Genomic DNA, 25,525 nt, shown 5'->3' on the forward strand with positions numbered 1-25,525 from the left:
TTTTTTTTGGGGGGGGTTATGTATATATGTATATATATATGTGTATTAAAAAAAATATATAATAATTTCAAACCGGTCAGCCCCAGTCCGACTGGGGAAGAACTATGGAACTGGAGAAGCTCGGGGTTATCTTCTTTGAACTTCTGTGGGAGACCGGTTTGGTGTGTTAGGTGGGGACGGGTGATGGCTTAGAAGTTAGATTTAGGGTTAAGGATAGGTCCTGTATTTATCGTATATATTGTTGTCTTTTAATTTATTTATTCTTTTAGTTTTGTCCTATTTAGTTATGTAAATATGTTTATATGTAAACATGTAAATAGTGTATGGATGTGCATGTGAATGGATACTATGAATGTAGAAGGGGGGTGTGGGGTGGGAGACTGGCAGGGTTAAGTCCTTCATTGGGAATGGTCATTGTATTGTTTTGTTATGATTTAAAATAAAAAGTTCTGGCTTAAATACTGTGAGAATGACAGCTTTTTACATTTTCTCATTGAAGTCAATAGGGAAAATCTGATTGGTTGTTTGTGGCTCCGCCCACTTTTTAGAGTCTCCGAAATGTGACAGAAATTTTCAGGTTAAACCCCATGACTAAGTGACCCAAGTTTGGTAAGTTTAACTTCAAAGCTGTACCAGTGGCAAAAGTTTACAATTTTCCAATGAAAGTCTATGGCAAAAAGTGGGGTCTTTGGGGGCCTCCCCATGGGCACGGAGGTTGGGATCGGTTAACAAAGCACAAGCAACCTATTGGGGTATGTGCCGAAATGGTTTGCAAAGTTTCGTAATTGTACTCCTAAAACTGTGGGAGGAATAACATATAGAAAAAGGGGGGTCAAAGAAAAATAATAACTAGATGGTGTCGTTTCTGAAGAAACCACAGGATGTTGGCTTGAAATCTGATTGGCTGTTGGTGGCTCCACCCACTTTTTTGAATTTTAATCCCAGTCCTCCAGTGACCAGCTGTACCAGGTTTGAAGACTGTGCCAATAAAAGTCTAAGAGCAGTGGCAGTTAGAATTTTTCCCATTTTAACAAATGGCTGAAATTTAATTGCCCGTTGTAGACTCCGCCCACTTTTTATAAATTTTTGACCCCAGTCACCCAATGACCTATGGTTAAATACTGTGAGAATGACAGCAATTTAAATTTTCTCATTAAAGTCAATAGGGAAAATCTAATTGGTTGTTTTTGGCCCCGCCCACTTTTCTGAATTTTAATCCTAATCCTAAATTGTCCAACTATACCAAGTTTGGAGACCCTGCCATTAACAGTGTAAGATCAGCGGCAGTTTTAAATTTCCCCATTAAAACAACTGACTAAAATTTGATTGGCCGTTGTAGATTCCAGCCACTTTTTATACATTTTTGACCCCAGTCACCCAATGACCTACGGAGCCAAGTTTGGGTATTCTGGCTTAAATACTGTGAGAATAACAACAATTAAAATTTTCTCATTAAAGTCAATAGGGAAAATCTGATTGGTTGTTGTTGGCTCCGCCCAATTTTTCTATTTTTGAAGAGGAAGTAACCCATGACCTGATTTCTGATATTTGAAGCCCCTGACATCAATAATGGCAGCATTTTTCTATTTTCAGCATTTTTCAATTTTCCCATTGAAATCAATCAAATCAATCTGATTGGTTGTTTTTGGCCCCGCCCACTGTTCAGAATTTTAATCCTAATCCTAAATTGTCCAACTGTACCAAGTTTGGGGACCCTGCCATTAACAGTGTAAGATCAGCGGCAGTTTTAAATTTTCCCATTAAAACAACTGAATAAATTTGATTGGCCGTTGTAGACTCCGCCCACTTTTAATACATTTTAACCTTTGTCACACACTGACTCACCCTGCCGAGTTTGGGTGCTGTGGCTTAAATAATGTGAGAATGACTGACAGCTTTTTAAAGGTTTCTCATTGAAGTCAATAGGGAAAATCTGATTGGTTGTTTGTGGCTCTGCCCACTTTTTAGCGTCCCCAAAATGAGACAGACATTCTTACAGTCGTCCAGTGACCAACTGTGCCAAGTTTCAGGACCCTGCCATTAACAGTCTAAGAGCAGCGGCAGTTTTAAAATTTCCCATTTAAACTAATGGCTAAAATTTGATTGGCCGTTGTAGACTCCGCCCAATTTTTATAAATTTAAACCTTTGTCATACACTGACCCACCCTGCCGAGTTTGGGTGCTGTGGCTTAAATACTATGAGAATGACAGCTTTTTAAAGGTTTCTCATTGAAGTCAATAGGGAAAATCTGATTGGTTGGTTGTGGCTCCACCCACTTTTTAGTGTCCCCAAAATGGGACAGACATTCTCACAGTCCTCCAGTGACCAACTGTTCCAAGTTTCAGGACCCTGCCATTAACAGTCTAAGAGCAGCTGCAGTTTAAAATTTCCCATTTAAACTAATGGCTGAAATTTGATTGGCTGTTGTAGACTCCGCCCACTTTTCATACATTTTAACTTTAGTCACCCATTGAACAATGGTGCAAAGTTTGGGTACTCCGGCTTAAATACTGTGAGAATGGCAGCAATTTAAATTTTCTCATTGAAGTCAATAGGGGAATTCTGATTGGTTGTTTGTGGCTCCGCCCACTTTTTAGCATCCACAAAATGAGACAGACATTCTCACAGTCCTCCATTGACCAACTGTGCCAAGTTTGTAGACTGTGCCAATAAAAGTCTAAGAGTAGCGGCAGTTTTAAATTTCCCGATTAAAACAACTGACTAAAATTTGATTGGCCGTTGTAGTCTCCGCTTACTTTTTATAAATTTTAACCTTTGTCACACACTGACCTACCCTGCCGAGTTTGGGTGCTGTGGCTTAAATACTGTGAGAAGGACAGTTTTTTAAAGGTTTCTCATTGAAGTCAATAGGGAAAATCTGATTGGTTGTTTGTGGCTCCACCCACTTTTTAGAGTCCCCAAAATGTGACAGAAATTTTCAGGTTGACCCCATGACTAAGTGACCCAAGTTTGGCGAATTTAACATAAAAGCTGTACGAGTGGTAAAAGTTTAAAATTTTCCAATGAAAGTCTATGGGAAAAAATGGGCTCTTCGGGGGGCCGCCCCTAGGGCCCGGAGGGTGGGATCGCTTAACAAAGCACAAGCAACCTATTTGGGTATGTGCCGAACAAGTGTACAAAGTTTGGTAATTGTACTCCTAAAACTGTGGGAGGAGTAGCGTATAGAAAATTGCTAAATTTTCATTGGCCGTTGCTAGCTCCGCCCACTTTGGGGAATGTAGCTTCAAAACTGTCAAAGTCTATGGGAAAAAAGTGGCGTTTGGGGGCCCGCCACAGGGGCCCGGAGGGTGGGAACGGTTATTAAAGCACAAGCAACAAACTTTGCTATAGGACGAAGAAGTGTGGAAAGTTTGGGGTATGTACCCCCAAAACTGTAGGAGGAATAGCGTTTAGAAAGAGAGGGGGCGCCAAGAATAATAATAAGCTGAACCACCAACGAATAACAGTATGTTGGCTTTTTCAAGCCAACATAACTAGATGGTGTAGTTTCTGTAGAAACCACAGGATGTTGGCTTGAAATCTGATTGGCTGTTTGTGACTCCACCCACTTTTTAAAATTTGAACCCAAGTCACCCAATGACTGACTGTGCCAAATTTGAGGACACTGCCATTAACAGTCAAAGAGCGGCAGTAATTGAAATTTTCACATATAAAACGAATGGCTGAAATGTGATTGCCTGTTAAAGGTTCCACCCACTTTTCCTAAATTCTAACCACACTCACCCAGCGACCCATGGTGCCAGTTTGGGGACTCTGGCTTTCATATTGTAAGAATAACAGCTTTTTACATTTTCTCATTGAAGTCAATAGGGAAAATCTGATTGGTTTTGTGGCTCCGCCCACTATTTAAATTTGAATTCCCGTCACCCAGTAACCGAATGTACCCCAGTCCCAGCAGTAAAGAGAGGTCACTATAAATCCTACAGTGAAGAGCTTTATATTATGAGAATCACAAGACTCAGACCTACATTTTGATGCATAGTATGTCTCTGAAATATTAAAAATGAAGGCACAGTCGCAGTTTAGAAATTGCCCTTCAAATTTGAGGTGGCTAGAGCGGAGTTTCAATGAATGTCAATGGGCGGCATGAGTTGCAAACAAATGGTCATATTGTGAAAACTATCAGAACTGTGGCTTTTTAGTGGCAGCAGGGATAGCTGAACGTTTTGATATAAGATTTGTGTAGATGGGCTTGGAAATGAGGGAGTGGTGGCCGTTTAGAAATCATGTCCTGATTTTTCAGCTCACACTCTAGCTTTTGTCAGCTCCAACTCGGGTTTTGAACAGTCCGCCATTCATTCCTATGGGACCAATTTCGCCCAAAAAAGTTGATATTTCGTGAACCATTCGGCGAAACGTTCCACAAAGAAATAACACACCAATCGGGAGCAATCCGCACGTTTCGGTATATTACTGTCTATGTAGTGTAAAATCTGTGGGAGGAGTTAGGGTGGTAAATTTGGCTATAATAATAAGAATATATATGTGAGATAACAGTAAGGGGTCTTGCCATGCGAGAACATTCAATAATAAGCTAAAACAATCGAAGAACAACATGTTACAGGCTTTTCCAAGCAACATAATAATTCTCTTAGTCACACATTAGATAACATCTTCTTTCAGCTGATTTTTTTCTTTTTGTTGTTGCGTTAATGAATGACCCATTCGCATTAACCTGCACTGCAAGTCCTTGGAGTCAGTCCTGCCCTTAATTTGCATGTGAACAGCTGGATAAAAGGCCCAGCATTTCCAAGTCAGAGTCATCCTAGTGCTGGTGTTCTCTCGTTACACAGGAGTCATCTCATCACAAATGGCACGGAGTGGATTTTCTGCTTTCCTCCTTTTCCTTGGTCTGGTGGTTTCTTATGTGAATGGAAACACTGACTTGTGTGGAAACATATTGAATGGCAACTTGAGCAATGCCGGCCTTTCAGATTTTAACTTGACTGTCTCTCCTGCTCACCTTCTTAGCAATACAAGTTACACTGGTAAGTTTACCTGCTGATTTTTCGTGAACTTGCTAAGAAGCTTGTAACATTTTAATGTTGAAGAGGTTTTAAAGAGTTTGTGATGTTCCTCAAATGGCAAAGCAAATACGTTAAGCAGTACGTGCACAGGCTCGTACCTGATTCTGTAACAGCTGGAGGTACTTCTTTGTTTATAGAGGTAGCAGAGCCACATTTTTCATCAAGATCTTTCGGGCTGTATGATTTGAGCAACTTTATAATTTTCTGAATTAAGAATGAGTCCCATAGCAGTGAGTTGACGGACAGCCGTGCATGTTCTCTCGACTGGTTTTATAACTTCCATTGCAATGACCGAATAGGATGCCATGCTCTAGATGGGACAACCCCTTTAAAATATCATCAATTTCAAAATTATGCTAATTAATTTTTATCTCTGCAAAATTCTATTTTACAAAACTTTTGATCCATATTCATTCCTATCAAATTTTATTAACACTCTAGATGTATCTTCATTTTACATCATAAATGCATATCGCTGCTTATATTTTTGAATTTTTATTTGTTTCCGACAAATTATACTTTCCGGAAGCTTCAAAATGTGTCACCATAGAGTTTTATAGGTTACCGTATAACATTGATTAAGTCGGCTTCACTCATTAAAATTAGTGATGAGCGGCAGGGGTCATATTTGAATTTGCAATATTTCACGAATATTTTGTAAAATATTCGGCGAATAATCGTTAAAAAAATCGGCAATGTAATGATCGTGTAATATGCGAATATTAAGCAATCAAGACAGGCGTGGGTAAAAAAGGAATATATAGCACTTAGTGCTATATATTTGTTTTTTTAAATATTCGTCATTTTTTTTCCATCTGAAGTCATGATTCCTCCCTGCTTAAGTTGCTTGACAAGTTACTTAATCAGGGAGGAATCATGACTTCAGATGGAAAAAAATTACGAATATTCTAAAAAACAAATATATAGCACTATATTCTATAGTGGTATATATTCCAATCCTTTAGACCCACGCCTGTATTGATCACGTAATATTCGCATATTACGCAATCGTTACATTGCCGATTTTTCAAGTTAAAAAAAAATTACGAATATTCGGAAAAGGAATATATAGCACTATATTCAAAATATTTGCGATAAATATTCGTAATTCGAATGTTCGCGCTCAACACTAATTATAATGACCTAGACATCATTGTTGATTTGGGCTAGGCTCACATCGTATTTGTTCAGTGTATAAGCTACAAATGTATACAGTTTGTCTAACTTGCCCTTAGACTTATATTGACCATAAGTTTGCCTATTATATGCTTGATGCCTTTGTCTCAACTGTGTTCAAAAATACATTCAACAACTCTTTTTCATACAAAAAATGTGGAACCCTCTGTAGATATTTTGGGATGCAAATGCATCAAGCTGAGCTCAATAAATTCCGACAATGGTAGTAGTTTTCTTCCAAGATATTCCATCTTCTCCTTGGATCCTGAGACTCCTGGATGGTATATCCATAATTTCTGTGATTATATCCGCCTGCCTTGTTACTGGATGTCCATTCTTGGTTTCCTCTTCTAAGAAAAATTTCCTCTTCAGTGTAAGCATACTTTGAAGATAGCACTTCAAGATTGGTGTTGATAAGGATTCTTGGAGCTCAAACAAACACAAAATGAGGTCTGAGGAAACCTCAATAGGAATGAAAGAGTATCATGGAATAGTATCATGGACCTCATATTTTGTTGATTGTGCAAATGTTATACCAACCTCTATAAGAACCACCCTAAATCTTTCAGAATCTAGCATTTTTAGATCACATTGGTATCATGAGTTCCAGCTTGAGGGATCTTTGTTGGAACCTTGATGTTAGATCTCAACTGATCTTAGTGGATCACACTGACTTATAATAAATGTATTAGTTTCTTCTCTGACTTGGAAGATTACACTAGTCTGCACATCAAGGGTGATAAAAGCCTGATGAACTGAACCAGGACACCATTGTGAACAGACTAATGAAAAAGGTCTGCTAGTATAGTTTTCTGATGGTTCTATGACCAATCAGTATGTATCAGATCAAACCGAAGCATTAAGCATAACAGATCGCAGTTATTTTAATGGGACCCATAAGGTTTGTTACTCAGTAGGCAAATAGCCCCCTTAAGAAGCAACTTTATTTGTTTGTGGGTGACATTTGTATGGACTTCACAGCACAGATGTATGGATGAAAACCAGTTATCATTGTATGCAAAATCCACGGTATGGGTGGTAAAATCATAGACTGTCCGCAGTCAAGGGGACCGTGTTTGTTGACTTCATTCCTTCTTTTCTCAAAAGAACATTATCCTAATATCTTATCCTAATATGTTTACATACATCCCCTTTGTTAGAAGTCCTGCAGCGCCATGTATCTTTGAAATAGCTGTATACATGTAGCAGGGCCAGTTTGTCAGAGGCAACAGAGTTACATTGTCTGGCATCAGATTCTGAGTGATCATACAATGCTGTGTTTTCCTCTAAACTTACTCCATTTCCTAACTGAGATTTATAGATGTATTTATATGTATATGATGTTTAGATTTAAATTTTTTCTATTCTGTCATAAGTACAGGAAAATGAAAATGGCTTTAGTGCTGGATTCGTTGCATAATAGTCCCCAACCACACCCAACAGACCTCAATGACTATAATGTTATCTGTTGGGTTGACAAAATAGTGCTATTTTTTTTACAGCATTTTTGGAATCTGCAACAGAAACTCTTAAAAGATCCTCCGACACAGATGTAAACAGAGTTTGTAGAGGACCTGTCACCGCTCCCTGCACAGTCTGACACTATCCAATCAGTGCAGCCAGTGTCAGACTGTGCAGGGAGCCCTCACCCCCCAACTGGTAACACCCATCTGGACCTCCATTGCAAACTGCTAGTAATTCATCCATGACTTCTAACAGAAATAATCATTTGAATGGCACAACACAGAATCCTAATAAATGCTCCAGAATTGCTATTACATGGGGAATGTCAGTAGTTACTAAAACAGACACTGTAGCTCCAGAGAATTAAATGGCGTACACATGCATCATCAATAAAGTGACATAAGGACAAAACGTACTCGTGGCATGCCATGGTTATGCCAAATTTCCCTTGCCAAGTTCTTCCTAAGACCATATTGATAAATCTAGTCCAATACATAGATTTTCAGCCCTCAATTGTAGATCTCATGGATTATGGCTATAATGGGGTGTTTACTTATGGAAATCAATATTGTAGTGAGTACACTGAGTGAGGCTTCTCCCTTTGCCCTACACTGCTGTTTAAGTAGCACCTGTCAGTAGGGTTGATCTTACTCATTAAAGTGATACCTGTCTTGTTAAAATTGGTGGTGGCGTTCCTGAGAAAAAAAATCTTTATTGGTTATGCAAATGAGAGCTTCAAGGCTTCAGCCCTGAAAAGCGGAGGAGCTGAGTTGCATTCAAGCCCTCTTTTACATAAAAAAAAATAAGTAATTTTTCTCGGGAACATCGGAAAAGTGGTTTAATGGGGTTGATTCTTCTGACAGTTGCTCTTTTAAGCTACAGGATTGGCTCAGGTTCCAAAAGTTTTTCCCTCTGGAACAGCACCACTCCTTGTCCAATGGTTGGTAGAAGTGATCAGGACCAGGGGCGTAGCTAAAGGCTCCTGGGCCCTGGTGCAAGAGTTCAGTTGGGCCCCCCTTCTCTCAGTGCTTTGTGGCCAGGAGCAGAGAAGCACATAGCCTTCGTGCTACCTGAGGCAAAAATTGAAACAGTACTCCCCGTGCCAAATTCTTGACCTAACCCCTTCTTTCCACCAAGAGGTGTAACGTGACCAGCATGGACTTTCTATAATACCAGTATCTTCTTATGCAGCTCAAGGATCTTTGGGCCCCCTCAGGCTCCTGGGCCCGGTAGCGACTGCTACCTCTGCACCCCCTATAGCTACGCCCCTGATCAGGACATGTCTACCAGGAGCTCACGGTCAAACATGACACATTGAATTCACAAGCGGTATACATTTTCTTTTCATAGCTTCAAACCACAAGGAGAACGTAACATGTTCTCCTTTATTATATGCCATTGTTTATTTTACTACAAATTCTCTGGAAATTATGGGTTATATAAAACTGATTGTACAAGGCTGTCATTGTAAACTGACGAGTATAGAGTAGAAGGCTAATTATACGGAGCTGTCTTACGTACTGAATCCATTAGTCATATAGTCAGACAGTTTTTACACCTCCTGCTCACATTGAATATTGTTAAATGGAAGCATTCATTCGTTTCATAAATCCATTCTTGATATGAAATGAAATGAAATGCATCCTTAGGAAACAATGTACATTGCTCATCTGTATGTTAACGCCCCCGTACCTTGTGCTTTCACACAGTGCACAAGCGCCTAAAGATAAGCTCCATACAGTATATTTCCTAATACTGTGCTGTCTGAGCAGCTGCATACACTCCCTGCCCTCAAGCCATTTAAGTCAGCTTCCCGAAATAATGCTTATTCACGTTATACTGCTAAAGTTATTCAGTTTTCTAATATATTTTGTGTTTCAACACCTTGCAGTTTCCAAGATCTTTGCTGTACGGTATTTATTGAATAAGTACCTTTTAATTATGACTTTCAGATTATGAAAATCTGCCTTAGTCGTAGGATGGTCATGTAGTTGCTTGGTTCGTTACTAGCAAGAGTTCTATGCAGGTCACCTGTGTGTCCATCACATGATCTGGACAGAGTGTCATCCTCTGAATGGAAATAATGAGAGTTTGAATTCAATTGCAGCCATTAGAGGTCTAGAAACCTTTGTGTATTTTGGAAAATGATATTGGAAAATAACAGCGCTCTCTAGCATACAAAAGCAAAAGCATCCTTCGAGTCAAGCCGAAATCATACCTAAAGGGATTTTCTGGCCAATGGTATAAATAATTAAACAAGTTATACTCACTTTACCGACCCCCCAACTTTCCAATACTTTTCCATCCCCCACCGGTCTCTGCTTGCTGGTCCCTCTGGATACACAATAAATGCTGTAACTGCTCAGTCAGTCATCAGCTGAGTTGGGTCACTTTTGCAGTTGGTAACCCAATTTTTTTTAAAAATTCTAATTCTATATAATCAGAATTTTAGGAATCGGAGCCTTATCAAATTTTCAGAAATTTGGTCATCTCTAGTTATTTGCTGTATATAGAAAGCAATCAGGAAATAGAGCCTAGCAGGGAAACAGGAAGTATCGGAACATAAGAAGCAAGGGATCGGTAAGGTGAGTATTAATTATTTTATTAGACAGCCCCTTAAAGGTGTAATATACCCTTCATGCTTGTCTCTTTCTTTATGAGATCATCGCTGTGTTTGAAGCTGATTTAAGAATCTAGTTTCAATGTGTATGTATGTAGTAAGGTGGGACTCTGAATTTGTTTGGGACTTTTAACAGACCCTATCATTTTCAATAATTTTTACAATTTTTTTTATAGTTAATGTGACAGGAAATGGCAATTTCACAGTCCTCTTACAAGCAGTTAATCAGTCAACTCCAGTAGGGAACTGGTCTCAAGGAACTAGCTGTAATGGAAGTGCCCTGTTTACTGGTTATTTCGGAACTAACAAGCTCCTTCAAACAACATGGACTTCACCAGACAATGTGAAAAATGTCACAATTAAGTAAGTGGTCAATGCTCTATTGCTTCATCTGAAAAACCCCTCCCCCTATTGTACCCAACACAAACAGTATTTTCAGTAAGCAAAACCAGTTTTTAGTAAGCAAAATAGCTATCTCTTCCAACTTCCCCATAAACAGCAGCATGGTGGTTCAGTCTTCGAATCTGACCAAGGACAACATCTGCATGGAGTTTGCATGTTCTCCCTGGGTTTGCATGGGTTTCCTCTCACAGTCCAAAGACATACTGAGTCCCAACTAATGTGTGGACAATGTTTTTCAAGTTTTCACAGATTTATACCAATAGCAAAATTGTCTAACAAAGAGGAACAACATATAGAATATTCAGTAAAAAGGGACATCCGGACGTATTTTGGTGCAGAAAAATGCCACTGAGTTTGCCGTGGATCCAGAGCAAAATCTGTGACAAATCGGTATCAAAATTTGCTTGAGTTATATATGGATTTTGACTGTAATTTTGAAGTGGATTTGACCTGTCACCTCTAGGCCATGCAATGAAATTTGCTATGAAAATCCGGAAAATTGGAATGTCAAGTTACTGTATGTGCATATTCTTTTGTATAATTTTTCCGCCCCACAAGGATCTGATTTTTTCAAATCTAATCCACTTTGCTGCCATTGTATATGCTGTGGAACTTCAGCTTGAAATGAAGCTGACACTTTTCTTTTTTATTCTCTTAGTGCTTTTATTCACAATGACACAACTACCTTCCTTTTACAACAATCATTAAGCCAAGGTGAGTTCCTGATAACTTGTATAAAAATTCTTTCTTAGTATTGCACCATGAGAATATTTTTAATGTTTTACTTTGGGAGGGAAATTCCTTCCTGCCAAACTGGAAAGCTGTAACGTGTCTCCTTTTTCTCGGTGTGGCAGTTTCATTGTATATTTCCAGTAGTTTAAAAGGAACTTGTCAAAAGTTTCATGCTCCTTGAACTATGGGCAACATGAAGTATCGACAGGCTCCCTGGTTCCACACAAAACTATGTTTTATTCTGAAACACCATAGTTTAAAGGGGTTATCCAAGAATTGTATATTAATGGCCTATCCTCAGGCTCCCGCCACCCCTGCCACTCAGCTGCAGCTCCAGTGAGATCTGCTGTCACGACACAGCTTACTAAGCATAGTGCCGTACATTGTATAGTGGCTGTGCTTGAAATTGTAGGTCAGCCCCATTCATTTGAATGGCACTGAGCCGTGCCTAGGACACATGACCATTGTACAGTGATGTCAAAAACTTAGGAAGACGTCTAAGGGCTCACAGAGCACCACAGCCTCTTCAAACAGCAGATCTGTTGGGGTCCTAGGAGTCAAACCCCTGCCAATCATGAGGCTAGGTCATCTATGTTAAATTCTCAGATAACCTCTTTAAAGATAAGATGGGAACAAGGGGAAGAGTAACACAAATAGGGAAAGGTCAGTCAATCATGCTGAGCTGGGCAGAAGGAAGCTAAAAGAGGGCTTTCATAAAGCTTCTCCCTTTTCCCAGCTAGTTTTTAAAGTAAAACCAAGATGTTTGTAACCAGGGAGCCTGCTGGAAGCTCCTGACAGGTTCATTGTACTACCCTAAACATATTTCATTCTACCCATTGGTTTTGCATCCAGTATTAACACTGCAGAGGTCTAGTGTTTATGAGGTTCAATAATTTTGTACCCATGGCCCCTGTTGCCCAGTAACTGTTAGTCTTGCCTAGTGTCCTGGTTTTGCTCTTCAGATTGTTGACTGACAGAAACCCTGTGTGTGCACTCCAGTGTTTTACACAGGGCATAGTCTGTGGTCTGATATTGTGTTCCAAGTGTTGGATGTCAAGGGGATGGCACCAACAAGCCTCCCTACATTGGCAATGGTATTAAGATACAGATTTTGGTTAGAAAACTGAATCTTTACCTGGGTTGAAGGAAACCCTTGCTGTAGCTCTGTTTTTTCCCCATAAACAACCTTTATTGGACAGAATAAGTGATAAATATATGATTGCAGGTATATGGCCAATGGGATCCCCAAGCCCCATGTTTGAATGTGACAGTAGTGTGCTTGCGTAGACATCGCTCTATTCACTTCTATGGACTGCAGAAGATAGCAGAGCACTACCTCTCCATTCATGCTGAGGAGCCCCACCTCTCCGGATCACCGGACATCCCATCTGTTGGACTCCCATCAATCATACATTTATCACCTATCCTGTGGGTAGGTGATAAATGTTAATACAGGAATTCTTTTGATGGAAGCTTGACAATGCACCTCTAGACATGGTGGATGGCTGCGCCTGAGGCCATTGCCTCCAATGGTTATGCTTCGTCCAAGTTCAGCATTAGATAAATAGGAATTACAGATGTCAGTTGTTCCTATTTGCTTTCTAATGAATTACTTTAAACTGATGTTTTCTTTTTTCCAACCAGATACCAGTCAAACAACTATAGGTTAGTAAAGCCTCCTGATCTTATGTCATTTTTTCTCTTTGTAATATTATATTAAATTATGGGATCATGTTGACTATCAATGTGGCTCAATGATTAGAGCTGTTGCCTCCACTCCTGAGGTCCTGAGTTAAATCTTGGTTCACCAGGGACACCATCTGTATAGTCAAATTTGCCTACTATCTTGTGTGTTAGCATAGGTTTCCTCAGTGTACTTTGGTTTCTTCCTGCATTTCAATTCAGAAAACAAATATGAATAGATTGCTTTGTTTTCCTATTAAATAAGCCCCAGTCTGTATCTGAAATAGGAAATTTTATTGTGAGCATGGACGTGGAATAGAAGCGTGCTTAGCGGCAAGTGTTGTTTACCATTTCTGCTTCTCAATCCTCTCCGAGCCCAAGTTAAGTTGTTGAATATTCATTTAGAAATGTCAAAACCTTAGTTATTCAGATAATGAAGCATTAAAAAAAACTGTACTTATTATCCTGGTTGGAGAAGATCCCAAAAAATCATGTATTTCTATTTTATTATGAATAAAAAAAAAAAATACACATTAAAAAACTGATGCATATGTCTTTCTTCATTCCAGCACCAGTTACTGCTACCAACTCACAAAATTCTACAGGTATACTTCATCCACATTGTCATATACATTGTCAAAAGTTACATTTTTTTATAAACCTATTTTCATTGAATGTTTTTTCACTAAGGAAAAACATTTGATTGTATAATAAGAGTTGAAATAGGAAATTTTATTGTGAGCATTGACGTGGAAAAGAATCGTGCTTAGCGGCAAGTGTTGTTTACCATTTCTGCTTCTCAATCTTCTCCGAGCCCAAGTTAAGTTGTAGAATATTCATTTAGAAATGTCAAAACCTTAGTTATTCAGCTAATGAAGCATTAAAAAAACAGTACTTATTATCCTGGTTGGAGAAGATCCCAAAAAATCATGTATTTCTATTTTATTATGAATATAAAAAAAACTACACATGAAAAAACTGATGCATATGTCTTTCTTCATTCCAGCACCAGTCGCTGCTACCAATTCTACAGGTATACTTCATCCAAATTGTCATATACATTGTCAAAAGTTAAATTTTTTATAAACATAAACATTCACTAAGGAAAAACATTTGATTGTATAATAAGAGTTGTTCATAGGTTGAAGAAGTAGGATATTACAAATCTGTCACAACTGAAATATGCAAGAATATGAAACAAAGGGTTAATACGATACGGACTAGAGAAGTACAAGAAGTACAAACAAGTATGACAGGCTATCTTTAACAATGTAGCAATGCAGAAAGCAAAGCCAGAATTCAAGTATCTACAAAGTTAAGAAGAAGACAGGCTCACACAGAGTTTCAGCCCATTTAGCCCATACTCACTAAAACGTGGCCTTACCGCGTAATTTACCAGTGACCAATTGTTCTATAGTATAAGCAAATTGGATCAAACGTGATTTCTATGATAGAGGAAAGTTGTGTGCTCTTTAAATTTCTAGCTACATGTCATGGTTAAAATATGAAAGGTTGATTTTCCATCTGGGGTAGACAGTTGATCTAAAGTAATTCTAAGGTAAGGAGAACCAGGGTACAACACTTTTTGATAAAAATGAGAATCGAGTTGTAAAATGGATGTATATTGCTATATTCCTACCATATATCAAAGATGGTTCCATAGCCATATTAAAATAATTTTTTGCAAGTGGATGAGCGGTATGATGCCACCTGTATAGAAGTTTTCTTGAAGCCTCAAGTTGAAGGCAATTTGCGTTATTGATTTATTTATTTTTTCTAATTATGTCCCCCTGCTAGAGGTTACTTACTTTCACACCAGTATTTTTGCTGGATCCGTTATGGATCAGCAAAACGCTTTCATCATGATAATACAACCGTCTGCATCTGCTATGAACAGTTGTATTACCTTTAAAATAGCCAAGACGAATCCGTCATGAACTCCATTGAAAGTCAATAGGGGACGGATCCGTTTTCCATTGTGTCAGAGAAAGCGGGTCCGCCCCCATTGACTTACATTGTGAGTCATGACGGGTCCGTCTTGCTCCGCACCACATCGTGGACAGAAAAACGCTGCTTGCAGCGTTATTCTGTCTACGATGGGAACGCAACCAAACGGAACGGAATGCATTCTGATTTATTCCATTTTGTTCAGTTCAGTTTTGTCCCTATTGACAATAAGTGGGGACAAAACGGAAGCGTTTTCCCCGCTATTGAGATCCTATAAGTTCACACTTCAGTTATTTGATCAGTTATTTCCATCAGTTATTGTGAGCCAAAACCAGTAGTGAAGCCTGCTCAGAGATAAGGTATAATGGAAAAATGTCCTTCTGTTCTGTGTTTTTGACCTGCACCTGGCTTTGGTTCACAAAAACTGATGGAAATAACTGAAGTGTGAACCCAGCCTTAGAATGAAAAGGAAAACAATTTATTTATGAAAAAATAAAGGTGACATGCATAGTGTTTTCTGCATATCAGCACCAACTAACGATAGTCACACAGACATTACTAAAACTTCTGGTGCAGGTAAGTTTCATCCAAATTTTTTAAACTCTAAAAATGGAACATCATTCTGTTATTATTGATCATAAAAATTTTTGCTCTTTTTTTATTTTATTTTCTGTACAATCTGGCTAAGCACCAGCAATTCTAATCATTTAACTACCTGCGGACACTGGTCGAGTAGTAACTGAGTCTTAATATAAAATTTGTAACAGGTTCGGCTATGTGAGCATTTCCTTTGAGGTTGAATCTCCACAAAAGGGTGGTACCACACTGCATCAATTAGACGCAGGCATCCTCAAACTGCGGCCCTCCAGCTGTTGCAAAACTACAACTCCCAGCATGCCCGAACAGCCTACAGCTATCAGTCTACAGCAGGGCATTGTGGGAGTTGTAGTTTTACAACAGCTGGAGGGCCGCAGGTTGAGGATCCCTGAATTAGAGCGTCTATGGGTCTTCAGTTTGGAGCCATAGCTACTCTGTTATTATACAGGTTCTGTGCATGTAACTCTGGAGCCTAATGGCTGACATATTGTCATTGTTTTAAAGAAACATATACAGGGAGTGCAGAATTATTAGGCAAGTTGTATTTTTGAGGATTAATTTTATTATTGAACAACAACCATGTTCTCAATGAACCCAAAAAACTCATTAATATCAAAGCTCAATATTTTTGGAAGTAGTTTTTAGTTTGTTTTTAGTTTTAGCTATTTTAGGGGGATATCTGTGTGTGCAGGTGACTATTACTGTGCATAATTATTAGGCAACTTAACAAAAAACAAATATATACCCATTTCAATTATTTATTTTTACCAGTGAAACCAATATAACATCTCAACATTGACAAATATACATTTCTGACATTCAAAAACAAAACAAAAACAAATCAGTGACCAATATAGCCACCTTTCTTTGCAAGGACACTCAAAAGCCTGCCATCCATGGATTCTGTCAGTGTTTTGATCTGTTCACCATCAACATTGCGTGCAGCAGCAACTACAGCCTCCCAGACACTGTTCAGAGAGGTGTACTGTTTTCCCTCCTTGTAAATCTCACATTTGATGATGGACCACAGGTTTTCAATGGGGTTCAGATCAGGTGAACAAGGAGGCCATGTCATTAGATTTTCTTCTTTTATACCCTTTCTTGCCAGCCACGCTGTGGAGTACTTGGACGCGTGTGATGGAGCATTGTCCTGCATAAAAATCATGTTTTTCTTGAAGGATGCAGACTTCTTCCTGTACCACTGCTTGAAGAAGGTGTCTTCCAGAAACTGGCAGTAGGACTGGGAGTTGAGCTTGACTCCATCCTCAACCCGAAAAGGCCCCACAAGCTCATCTTTGATGATACCAGCCCAAACCAGTACTCCACCTCCACCTTGCTGGCGTCTGAGTCGGACTGGAGCTCTCTGCCCTTTACCAATCCAGCCACGGGCCCATCCATCTGGCCCATAAAGACTCACTCTCATTTCATCAGTCCATAAAACCTTAGAAAAATCAGTCTTGAGATATTTCTTGGCCCAGTCTTGACGTTTCAGCTTGTGTGTCTTGTTCAGTGGTGGTCGTCTTTCAGCCTTTCTTACCTTGGCCATGTCTCTGAGTATTGCACACCTTGTGCTTTTGGGCACTCCAGTGATGTTGCAGCTCTGAAATATGGCCAAACTGGTGGCAAGTGGCATCTTGGCAGCTGCACGCTTGACTTTTCTCAGTTCATGGGCAGTTATTTTGCGCCTTGGCTTTTCCACACGCTTCTTGCGACTTTGTTGACTATTTTGAATGAAACGCTTGATTGTTCGATGATCACGCTTCAGAAGCTTTGCAATTTTAAGAGTGCTGCATCCCTCTGCAAGATATCTTACTATTTTTGACTTTTCTGAGCCTGTCAAGTCCTTCTTTTGACCCATTTTGCCAAAGGAAAGGAAGTTGCCTAATAATTATGCACACCTAATATAGGGTGTTGATGTCATTAGACCACACCCCTTCTCATTACAGAGATGCACATCACCTAATATGCTTAATTGGTAGTAGGCTTTCGAGCCTATACAGCTTGGAGTAAGACAACATGCATAAAGAGGATGATGTGGTCAAAATACTCATTTGCCTAATAATTCTGCACGCAGTGTACTGAAAGGAAGACACTCAAGAGTTTCTTATGGCTGGAGGAAATATTCTTTATACTAGCATTTGTATTATAAGACATATTTGTGAAACTACTGAGTAATGTTTTTTATCATTTCCGTTGCAGCAACGACCAGTCGTGTAGCTCAAACCACAAGTGCAGGTTCTATAGACCAATCCAGTCTTATATCTGTGGCTTTAAGTATGGTCCTCAGCCTGCTCCTGATTCCCAACAAGCATTGCGTCTAATGGATGTCGTACAACAGGATGTTTCATAGACATTTTAAAAAAAAATTATGTTTTCAGTTATATATACGGTACATGATTTATTGTTCTGAAACTAAATCTAATTTCTTAAGAGAAGCCAATCTAGATTATGCCATGAAATCTAAGTATACATTAAATTGGTTTTCTGTACAGTAAAAATATTCAAAAGAGGGTCAGAATGGCTTTAAAAAATTTGAAAAAAATTCTCACCAATCGTCTACTGCTCCCATTCTGATGCTTAAAGGGTTCCAATCCTAGCTTGTCATTGTTTTTTGTGACTGGTCATGCTTAATGGTCACATTTTCTTTGTTGAGAGGGATCAAGATAGAGAGTCTGATGGTGACTCACTCTGACCCTTTTTCAAAAATTTTCTACCAGCAGGTCACAATGATAGAAATCTGATGGGTTAATAGGATTTAAATGAAGTAAACTTTGTAGCCTTATGTAATATAAAAAATTTTGTCGAGAGAAAATTAAGCTAGACCAAGGATGGTTTTCCTGTTGGACTGCGGTATCTAACTGGTGGATTCGGCTTTTTTTTATTTGTGATAATAGTTCTGACAATTTGTAGGGTTGTCTCAGTTCAGGAAATTGAATTTATCATGTAGAAAAAGTTAATACAAGCCACTTACTAATGTATTGTGATTGTCCATATTGCATCCTTTCCATCACATTATACACTGTTCGTTTCCATGGTTATGGCCACCCTGTAATCCAGCAGCGGTGGCCGTGCTTGTACACTATAGGAAAAAGCGCTGGCCATTTCTGGTGGCTGGGAGCCTGGGAGTGCACATAGGCTGATGCCTTTTCCTATAGTGTGAGAGCACGGGCACCGCTGCTGGATTACAGGGTGGTCATAACCATGGAAACGGGCAGTGTATGGTGATGGAAAAATGAATCCAGCCAGCAAAGGAGACAATATGGATAATAGCTATACATTAGTAAGTGGCTTGTATTAACTTAATTTACATGATAAATGCCATTTGCTGAAGTGATACAACCTCTTTAAGGTATGTTCACATGAAAGATTTAGAAAACACACAAAAAAAATAAATCTGATGTTCTGCATGGTTTTGGTGGAGTTTTTGGTGCTGTTTTTCAGCCTCCCCTTATTTCAATGGGAAAATCATTACGGATACTCAAGATTAAGCATGCTGCTTTTTTTCCACTTTGTTTTTTCCAGCATGTTCTGTCTCCCACTGAAATGAATGAGAGGCTTTTAAGAGGCGGGTTGGATGCTGATTCCGTGTGGAAAACTTGTGAAAAACAGCGCCAAAATCTTTGTGTGAACAGACCTTAAATGTAGTATTTAACATTACCTATACTGATCTTCCCCAACCATCTCATTTTCAGAGTTGAGGAGGAGGAACTAATGCTTCTGTCTATAAATGGGCATTGATGTATAGATTTTTGGGCAAGAGATGGGGCTTAAACTTTTTTCACAAAAGGAGACTTGTAAGAAGAAGGTCCTGTTTCATTTAGTATAGGAATCCTATAGGATCCTCTATCTACTATACATTTTATGCCTCTTCCAGTTATAAAATTTGCTATACATTATCGTAGTCACTGCATCCTCATCTAACTGCACTGCCAAATATTACTTAAATAGTCTAATTTATTCAGACTAATTTAGTATAATAGACATTTTGCACATATTTTTCATATTTAAGATCTATGTCTCTACTACTGTTCTAATTTTTTATAGACTATTGCAATTTGAACTAATGTTTTAGTTATTGACACGGCCATTGATTTGTATCATGTTAATTCTTGGTTAAATATTAAGTTCAGTAATGGTCTCTTTGTTAGTGGGAACACTGGATACTTAATGCAAGCCAGGTATGATTGCTAACATAGTTAACTAGTTAATATTTAATTTTTGTTAATGGATAAACTATTCAACCGGTGAGATATAAGTATCTATCAGGTTCATATATAGTAATGATAACATGGAATGAATTATTAGGTGATTTATAATTTTTCTATAGCTGCTCTATTGGAGACCATCAGCAGGCATTGACGTTAAGCAATTTTAGGTTAAAATGTAACCATGCATTGCTTATGAGGTATACAGGAGGAAATTATATCACTCTCCCCTGTCCACCTCTGCCTCTTGTACAAATGAAAAATCCAAATGACTGCGTTCACCACGTGCTCAATTACAGGCAAGTCAACATATTAATATTTATGGAGAAGTCCATTTCTTCAACTTCACCGTCTATACACAGTGTGGTCCATACTTTACCATCTGCCTGGAAAAATATAAATAGGACTATAAAGCTGAGATGTCAAATAGATCTAGTGTTTGTACAAAAGGCAGGTGGGACTGAGGGATATTATCTTACTAGATACTGATTATGAGCACATTATATAGTGCAGTTTTTATTAGCCTGACTAACCATGAAAGTCTACATCAGCACACATCACATGGAGCCAACCATCTGGTGGTCACAATATGAAGAGTAATGCAAATCAATCAAGTTATGTGTGCCAAATTTATTAACCATGTGTCTTTATATAAAATGGCTACAACAGTTTTACAAAAAAGTGATGCCCTTGTGATAGTACTGAGAGATCTGCCCCCGTGTGTTTGAATAAACTCATATTTTAATTATTCACATTAAATATCATCATAATTTGAGATATTTGGATCTGGGCCCATTACACTGATCCTCAATGCCGGTGTATTATTGATTCTTGATAGACATGAACAAATGGAAATCTTGGAAATTCCACCCAAAACGTTTGAACAATTCTAATTTTATCTGATTCACTTCAGGAGAATCGAAAGAGAGAGAGAGAGAGAGAGAGATGGAAATAACCCACAGTACGCGCGGGTTATCCCATGAGTAATGTAAAAAATGAAAATCAGACATCACATAGTACATGACAATCTCTTTCTAACAAAGCTAGAATCAGCCCTGTACCTCACATGGATCCAGAGATCTCCTCATTCATTGATCTGCTAGATTTACATCAAGCTGACTGGTCAAGGGGAGGGTCTTTTCTGCTGCAGCTCAGGGGGCGTGTCTAAGCTCTCCCTATCAGAGTTCAGGGGGCGTGTCTCAGCTCTTCATATAACAGCTCAGGAGGCAGTTGAAGGATGAAACTGAGCATGTGCGACCTTCTCAGTGAGCAAGTCAAAGAAAGAAAAAACAAACAGCAGGTGGCACTATACATATACATTTCACTGAATAACTCAGTGGCTATGCTACATTTTAAATTACATGCAATTACAAAAGATCAAGGTGCTGGTTTGAAAACTGTAGAATATTTTTTGTGGGACAACCCCTTTAAGGAAACATCTGAGCAGCGATTGCTCAGCTCTTTTTGTAATTCTCATAGTAGTGAATGGGAGCTAGGCAAACACCATAAAAGAGCAAGGTACCCTGATTTTGTAATTCGGGAGTTATGAAAACAGCACATATTGCCGTTCTACATTGTTGTGTAGATCCAATTTACTGCTATGGTAGTTATAGAAACAGCAGAGCTCTGGTCGTTCAACCATTTCTGTAACTTGCCTCACCAGGCCTGTGCTTACTATGGGTTCTTCCCATCTCAGCCATGAATGGCTGAAATGGGGCAATCACTTTAATTTAAAGAGCAGAAAACCATCAGCTGCAGTCCATGAGATTGAATCTAGGGCATCACATTCCCACATAGTATAAATTACAAAGACCCCTTACACGGATGTAGCTAGAGGACACTGGCAACTGGCAAGGCATGGGCCCTGTGTTTCAGGGCAGACAAAAGCCATTCTGCTTTGTCCAGGGAATTTAGACTATGGCAGTAAAAGCAAGCCCCCAGTGAAGGAAAGCCTTGCTACACCTTATAGAAAGACAGAATCCATTTAAATAAGGTTTGTGTCAAATTTGGATTTAAAGTACTGTAAATGTCATCACTTTTCAAATTATGAAAAACCTTTTTCCTGAAAGTAGCAATTTATATATAGTTGCATAAGACTTGCATGTACAGAGACTGTATTATATTTCCTCATATCTAATAAAAGCTTTACAATCTCACAAGAATGATTTCTGTTTATTGAGTCCTCGAATACTGACTGTTCTGTAAATGACAACTTAAAGTCTGCAAATAAATCTTCTTTAAAGTTGAAAGTCTTCTATCGTTCCAGGATGGCATGAGGGACCAGGTGCTTCTACAAACTCTGCACCCCCTATAGTAACATCCAGTATCCATCCAATCAGTACCCACCGCCCTAATGGTCTTCACCTTGTCTAGGTTCTTTACCAGACAAACCAGCTTGTCACAGCCAGGTGCAACTTCACACTGATGGTGCATAACGCTTTCTCCACATTTGAAGGACCACCTACAGTATTTTATCACCTCAGGCATTAGGTCCACACATAATAATAATTTTAGAAATAATATAAAATGGCTGCTAACAATCAATGTCCTTGAATGGGAGCAGGACTGGTTGCCTCCACTTCTAGAGCTTGGCATCACTCCACTCCACTCCATGCTCTGGCACTTACATATACTGCACATTGAAAAACATTCCTGTCAAGCTGCTCAGCCATGCTGGCATATCATAGGCAGGATTGCATCAATACCATCTATTGTAGAGCAGTGTAATGTGTTGTCAGGCATTGCCCCCTCAACCCCACTAGGCAGGTCTGCAAGTGGTGGCAACCAGTCCTGCTCACATTCTAGGACAGGTTACTTTCTCTAATGTAAAATCATTGAGCTATCTACCTGCTAAGTGTTTACTTTGTAGAGGCAGAACATTGGATTTTAATTATGTAATAAGGTAAGTCTTGTATTATAGCTAAGCGCTATACTTACAACAAACAGTATACTGTACTTTGTGGATCAACGTTAGTGCTGAAAGTCGGCCCCTACCAAACTGATATTGTTGGCCTATCCTGTAAAGCACTGTGGTTCTCTTACATTAATTTTAGGCTATACACTATCCAATATTGTGCCGGTTAGACTCCATGACTCGTGGGGAACAGGACCTGTAATGTTTAGGAAAAATGCAGCAAATACAATTCACCCTTGAAAACAAAGCACATAATCACTATCACAGTTATAATCACATAGGAGGAGATTGATCAAACTGATGTAAAGGAAAACTGTCTTAGTTTCCAATAGCAAGCAATCAGATTCCACCTTACATTTTTCAGAGCCCTTTTGGAAAGTAAAAAGGTGGAATCTGATTGGTTACTATGGGCAACTAGGCCAGTTTTCATTTACATCTATTCTTATAAATCTCCCCCATAATCTTAAAAGCATATGTGCACTACTCACACAAAATTAGGGATATTTGGCTTTCAGGTGAAATTTATGAAAAACGTAAAAAATTCAAGCTCCAGTGATATAATATCATGAAAGTAGGGCGTAGAAGAAGTAGAAGCATGCAATAGTGATTTCCTCATCTCAAACAATCTATTGAAACAAAAGCCAACACCAGTGGTGGGTATACCCCCACAAAAAATGTCAATGTCTCAAAAACTTGTCATATGGCCTTGAGCCTCAATTACAGCTTGACAACGACGGACATTGAGGTTCCGGGATATAGAGTTACGAGCCTCTACACGGTGACTCAGCTGATCTCATAGGTTTTCAATGGGATTCAGGTCTGGAGAAAGAGCAGGCCACTCCATTTGAGGTACCCCAGTCTCTAGCAGCCGTTCCCTAATGATGTGATCTCAATGAGCTGGCGCATTGTCATCCATGAAGATGAAATTAGGCATATGTTTTTCATGCAGAGGCACAATGACTAGATTAATGATGTCATTCAGGTAGTATGGGCTTGTCACTGTACCATACACAAAGTGTAGGACAGTTCTGTATTGACTAGACACATCTGCCCACATTGTAACACCACCACTACCAAAGGCTCGTCTGGTGACAACAGTGACTGATGCATAGGGCTCTCCTTGATATTTCCAACATCATTGGAGGCCATCATTACTGCTCAGCGTGAATCGACTTTCATCAGTGAACATAACTGAGGCCCAGTGGTTCCTCATCCAATATAGATGCTCCCTGGCCCATGCAAGATAATGATGCCTGTGCCTAATGGTGTGGTAAGGTACCATTTTAGGTCATCTAGCATGCAGACCATGCTAATGTGAACGGTTTTGAATGGTCTGACATGACAATTTGGTGCCTCTCACCTCCTTTAAATGTGCCTGGAGTTGCGTGGAATTCATCCACTGGTTCAGCATGGCATTGTTCACAATGAAGCGGTCATCAGTGTGGGATGTGGCCAAAGGAGGTCCACTTCTATACCTTTCTGTGACCACTTCCGTCTGAGAACATTCTGCTTGAAGCCTCACAATAGTGAGGTACTGTTGATCAATTGTAAGGTGTCATCTTGGTCTCATGATGTCAAAATGTGAACAGCATGATGAGGAGGACTGTTCAAATACCATTTCTAATTGAACCAGGAAATGTTTCGGGTGATTCATGGATCAAACACCTGTTGTGAATTTTGCAGTTAAGCTCCTTGTTAGAGAACAGCAAGTTGTGCAAAAAGTACAGAAACACTGAACAGTTGGACATGTGCATTCAAAAGTTTAGAGAAGGTCTGTGAAAGAAATTAAGTGGCTAATGAGCATGAATTGTCAAGTGTTCTCCATTTTTATGTTTTATGCTTAAATGTCTTAGGCTAATGTAACATCCATGAAGAGCATGAATTTTAGGTTAAATTAGGAAATATAGTCTGTTGTTTTCTTAGAGTTTAGTTTTGTAACATTTTTAAGGAACTTTAGAAATGGCAAATAGGGAATAGAGATGGCCTTGTGGTTCGCCTGGCGGTCAGTTCACAGCGAACTTTGCGCGTTCGCGATTCACCGAACATGCGAACATATGGCGATATTCGCGCCCGCCATATTCTTTTACATTGAAAAGAACTTTGACCCATGACACATCCATCAGGTGGTACAGGACAGCCAATTAAAAAGTTTCAGCACATACCCCCTACCTTATAAATAGTTCTGATCTGGCCGCCATTTTACATTCAGTCTTTTGTCAGTGTAGGGAAAGGTTGCTGTGAGGATCAGGGACAGGCTGAGATAAAAACGCTATCAAATAGGTCCACAAAAGTCCTTCTAAAGACTGGTATAGGTGTACTTTTGATAGGTGTGCAGTACAGAGGGGTGTAATACACTTAGAATATACTATCTAACATAGAAAGCATATTATAGTGGATTTGTAATGTGCAGCAGTAGTGGTGACTGGTGAGCGTTTCTGCAGCGATACTGCAGCTACACAGTGACAAACGGTATTGGAAAAAAATTATTATAACTGGTGTGATATACCAGTCGCCCCCCAAAACAACTGATTGAAGCGGGGTGTTATATACCAATATACTTTCTTTATAGTGTATTTGGGTACTGCAGCATCTGTTTGCTGTTTTGCTGCGTTCCCTCTGCTACACATAATGACAAACGGTATTGGAAAAAATTATTATAACTGGTGTGATATACCAGTCGCCCCCCAAAACAACTGATTGAAGCGGGGTGTTATATACCAATATACTTTGTTTATA

At 39.1% G+C, this 25,525-nt stretch overlaps 1 protein-coding gene across 4 annotated transcripts in view; it reads left to right on the plus strand.

Moving 5' to 3' along the window:
• The first annotated feature begins 4,765 nt into the window (after positions 1 to 4,765).
• The window catches only part of LOC120997037, a 72,298-nt gene continuing 51,538 nt past the window's right edge, over positions 4,766 to 25,525 (plus strand). For 2 of the 4 annotated variants that reach the window (XM_040426950.1, XM_040426968.1), the window contains exons 1-2: positions 4,767 to 5,010; positions 10,486 to 10,672. In XM_040426950.1, the coding sequence (XP_040282884.1) occupies positions 4,833 to 5,010; positions 10,486 to 10,672 (365 nt within the window). In that variant the 5' untranslated portion in view covers positions 4,767 to 4,832. Of the gene's footprint in view, positions 5,011 to 10,485; positions 10,673 to 11,369; positions 11,426 to 13,087; positions 13,109 to 13,695; positions 13,732 to 14,132; positions 14,160 to 17,869; positions 18,260 to 25,525 lie in introns of those variants that run through there. The other 2 variants (XM_040426958.1, XM_040426944.1) reach the window with 2 other exon arrangements.

This window comes from Bufo bufo, chromosome 1 (genome assembly GCF_905171765.1).
Source record: "Bufo bufo chromosome 1, aBufBuf1.1, whole genome shotgun sequence".
Taxonomy (NCBI): Eukaryota; Metazoa; Chordata; class Amphibia; order Anura; family Bufonidae; genus Bufo; species Bufo bufo.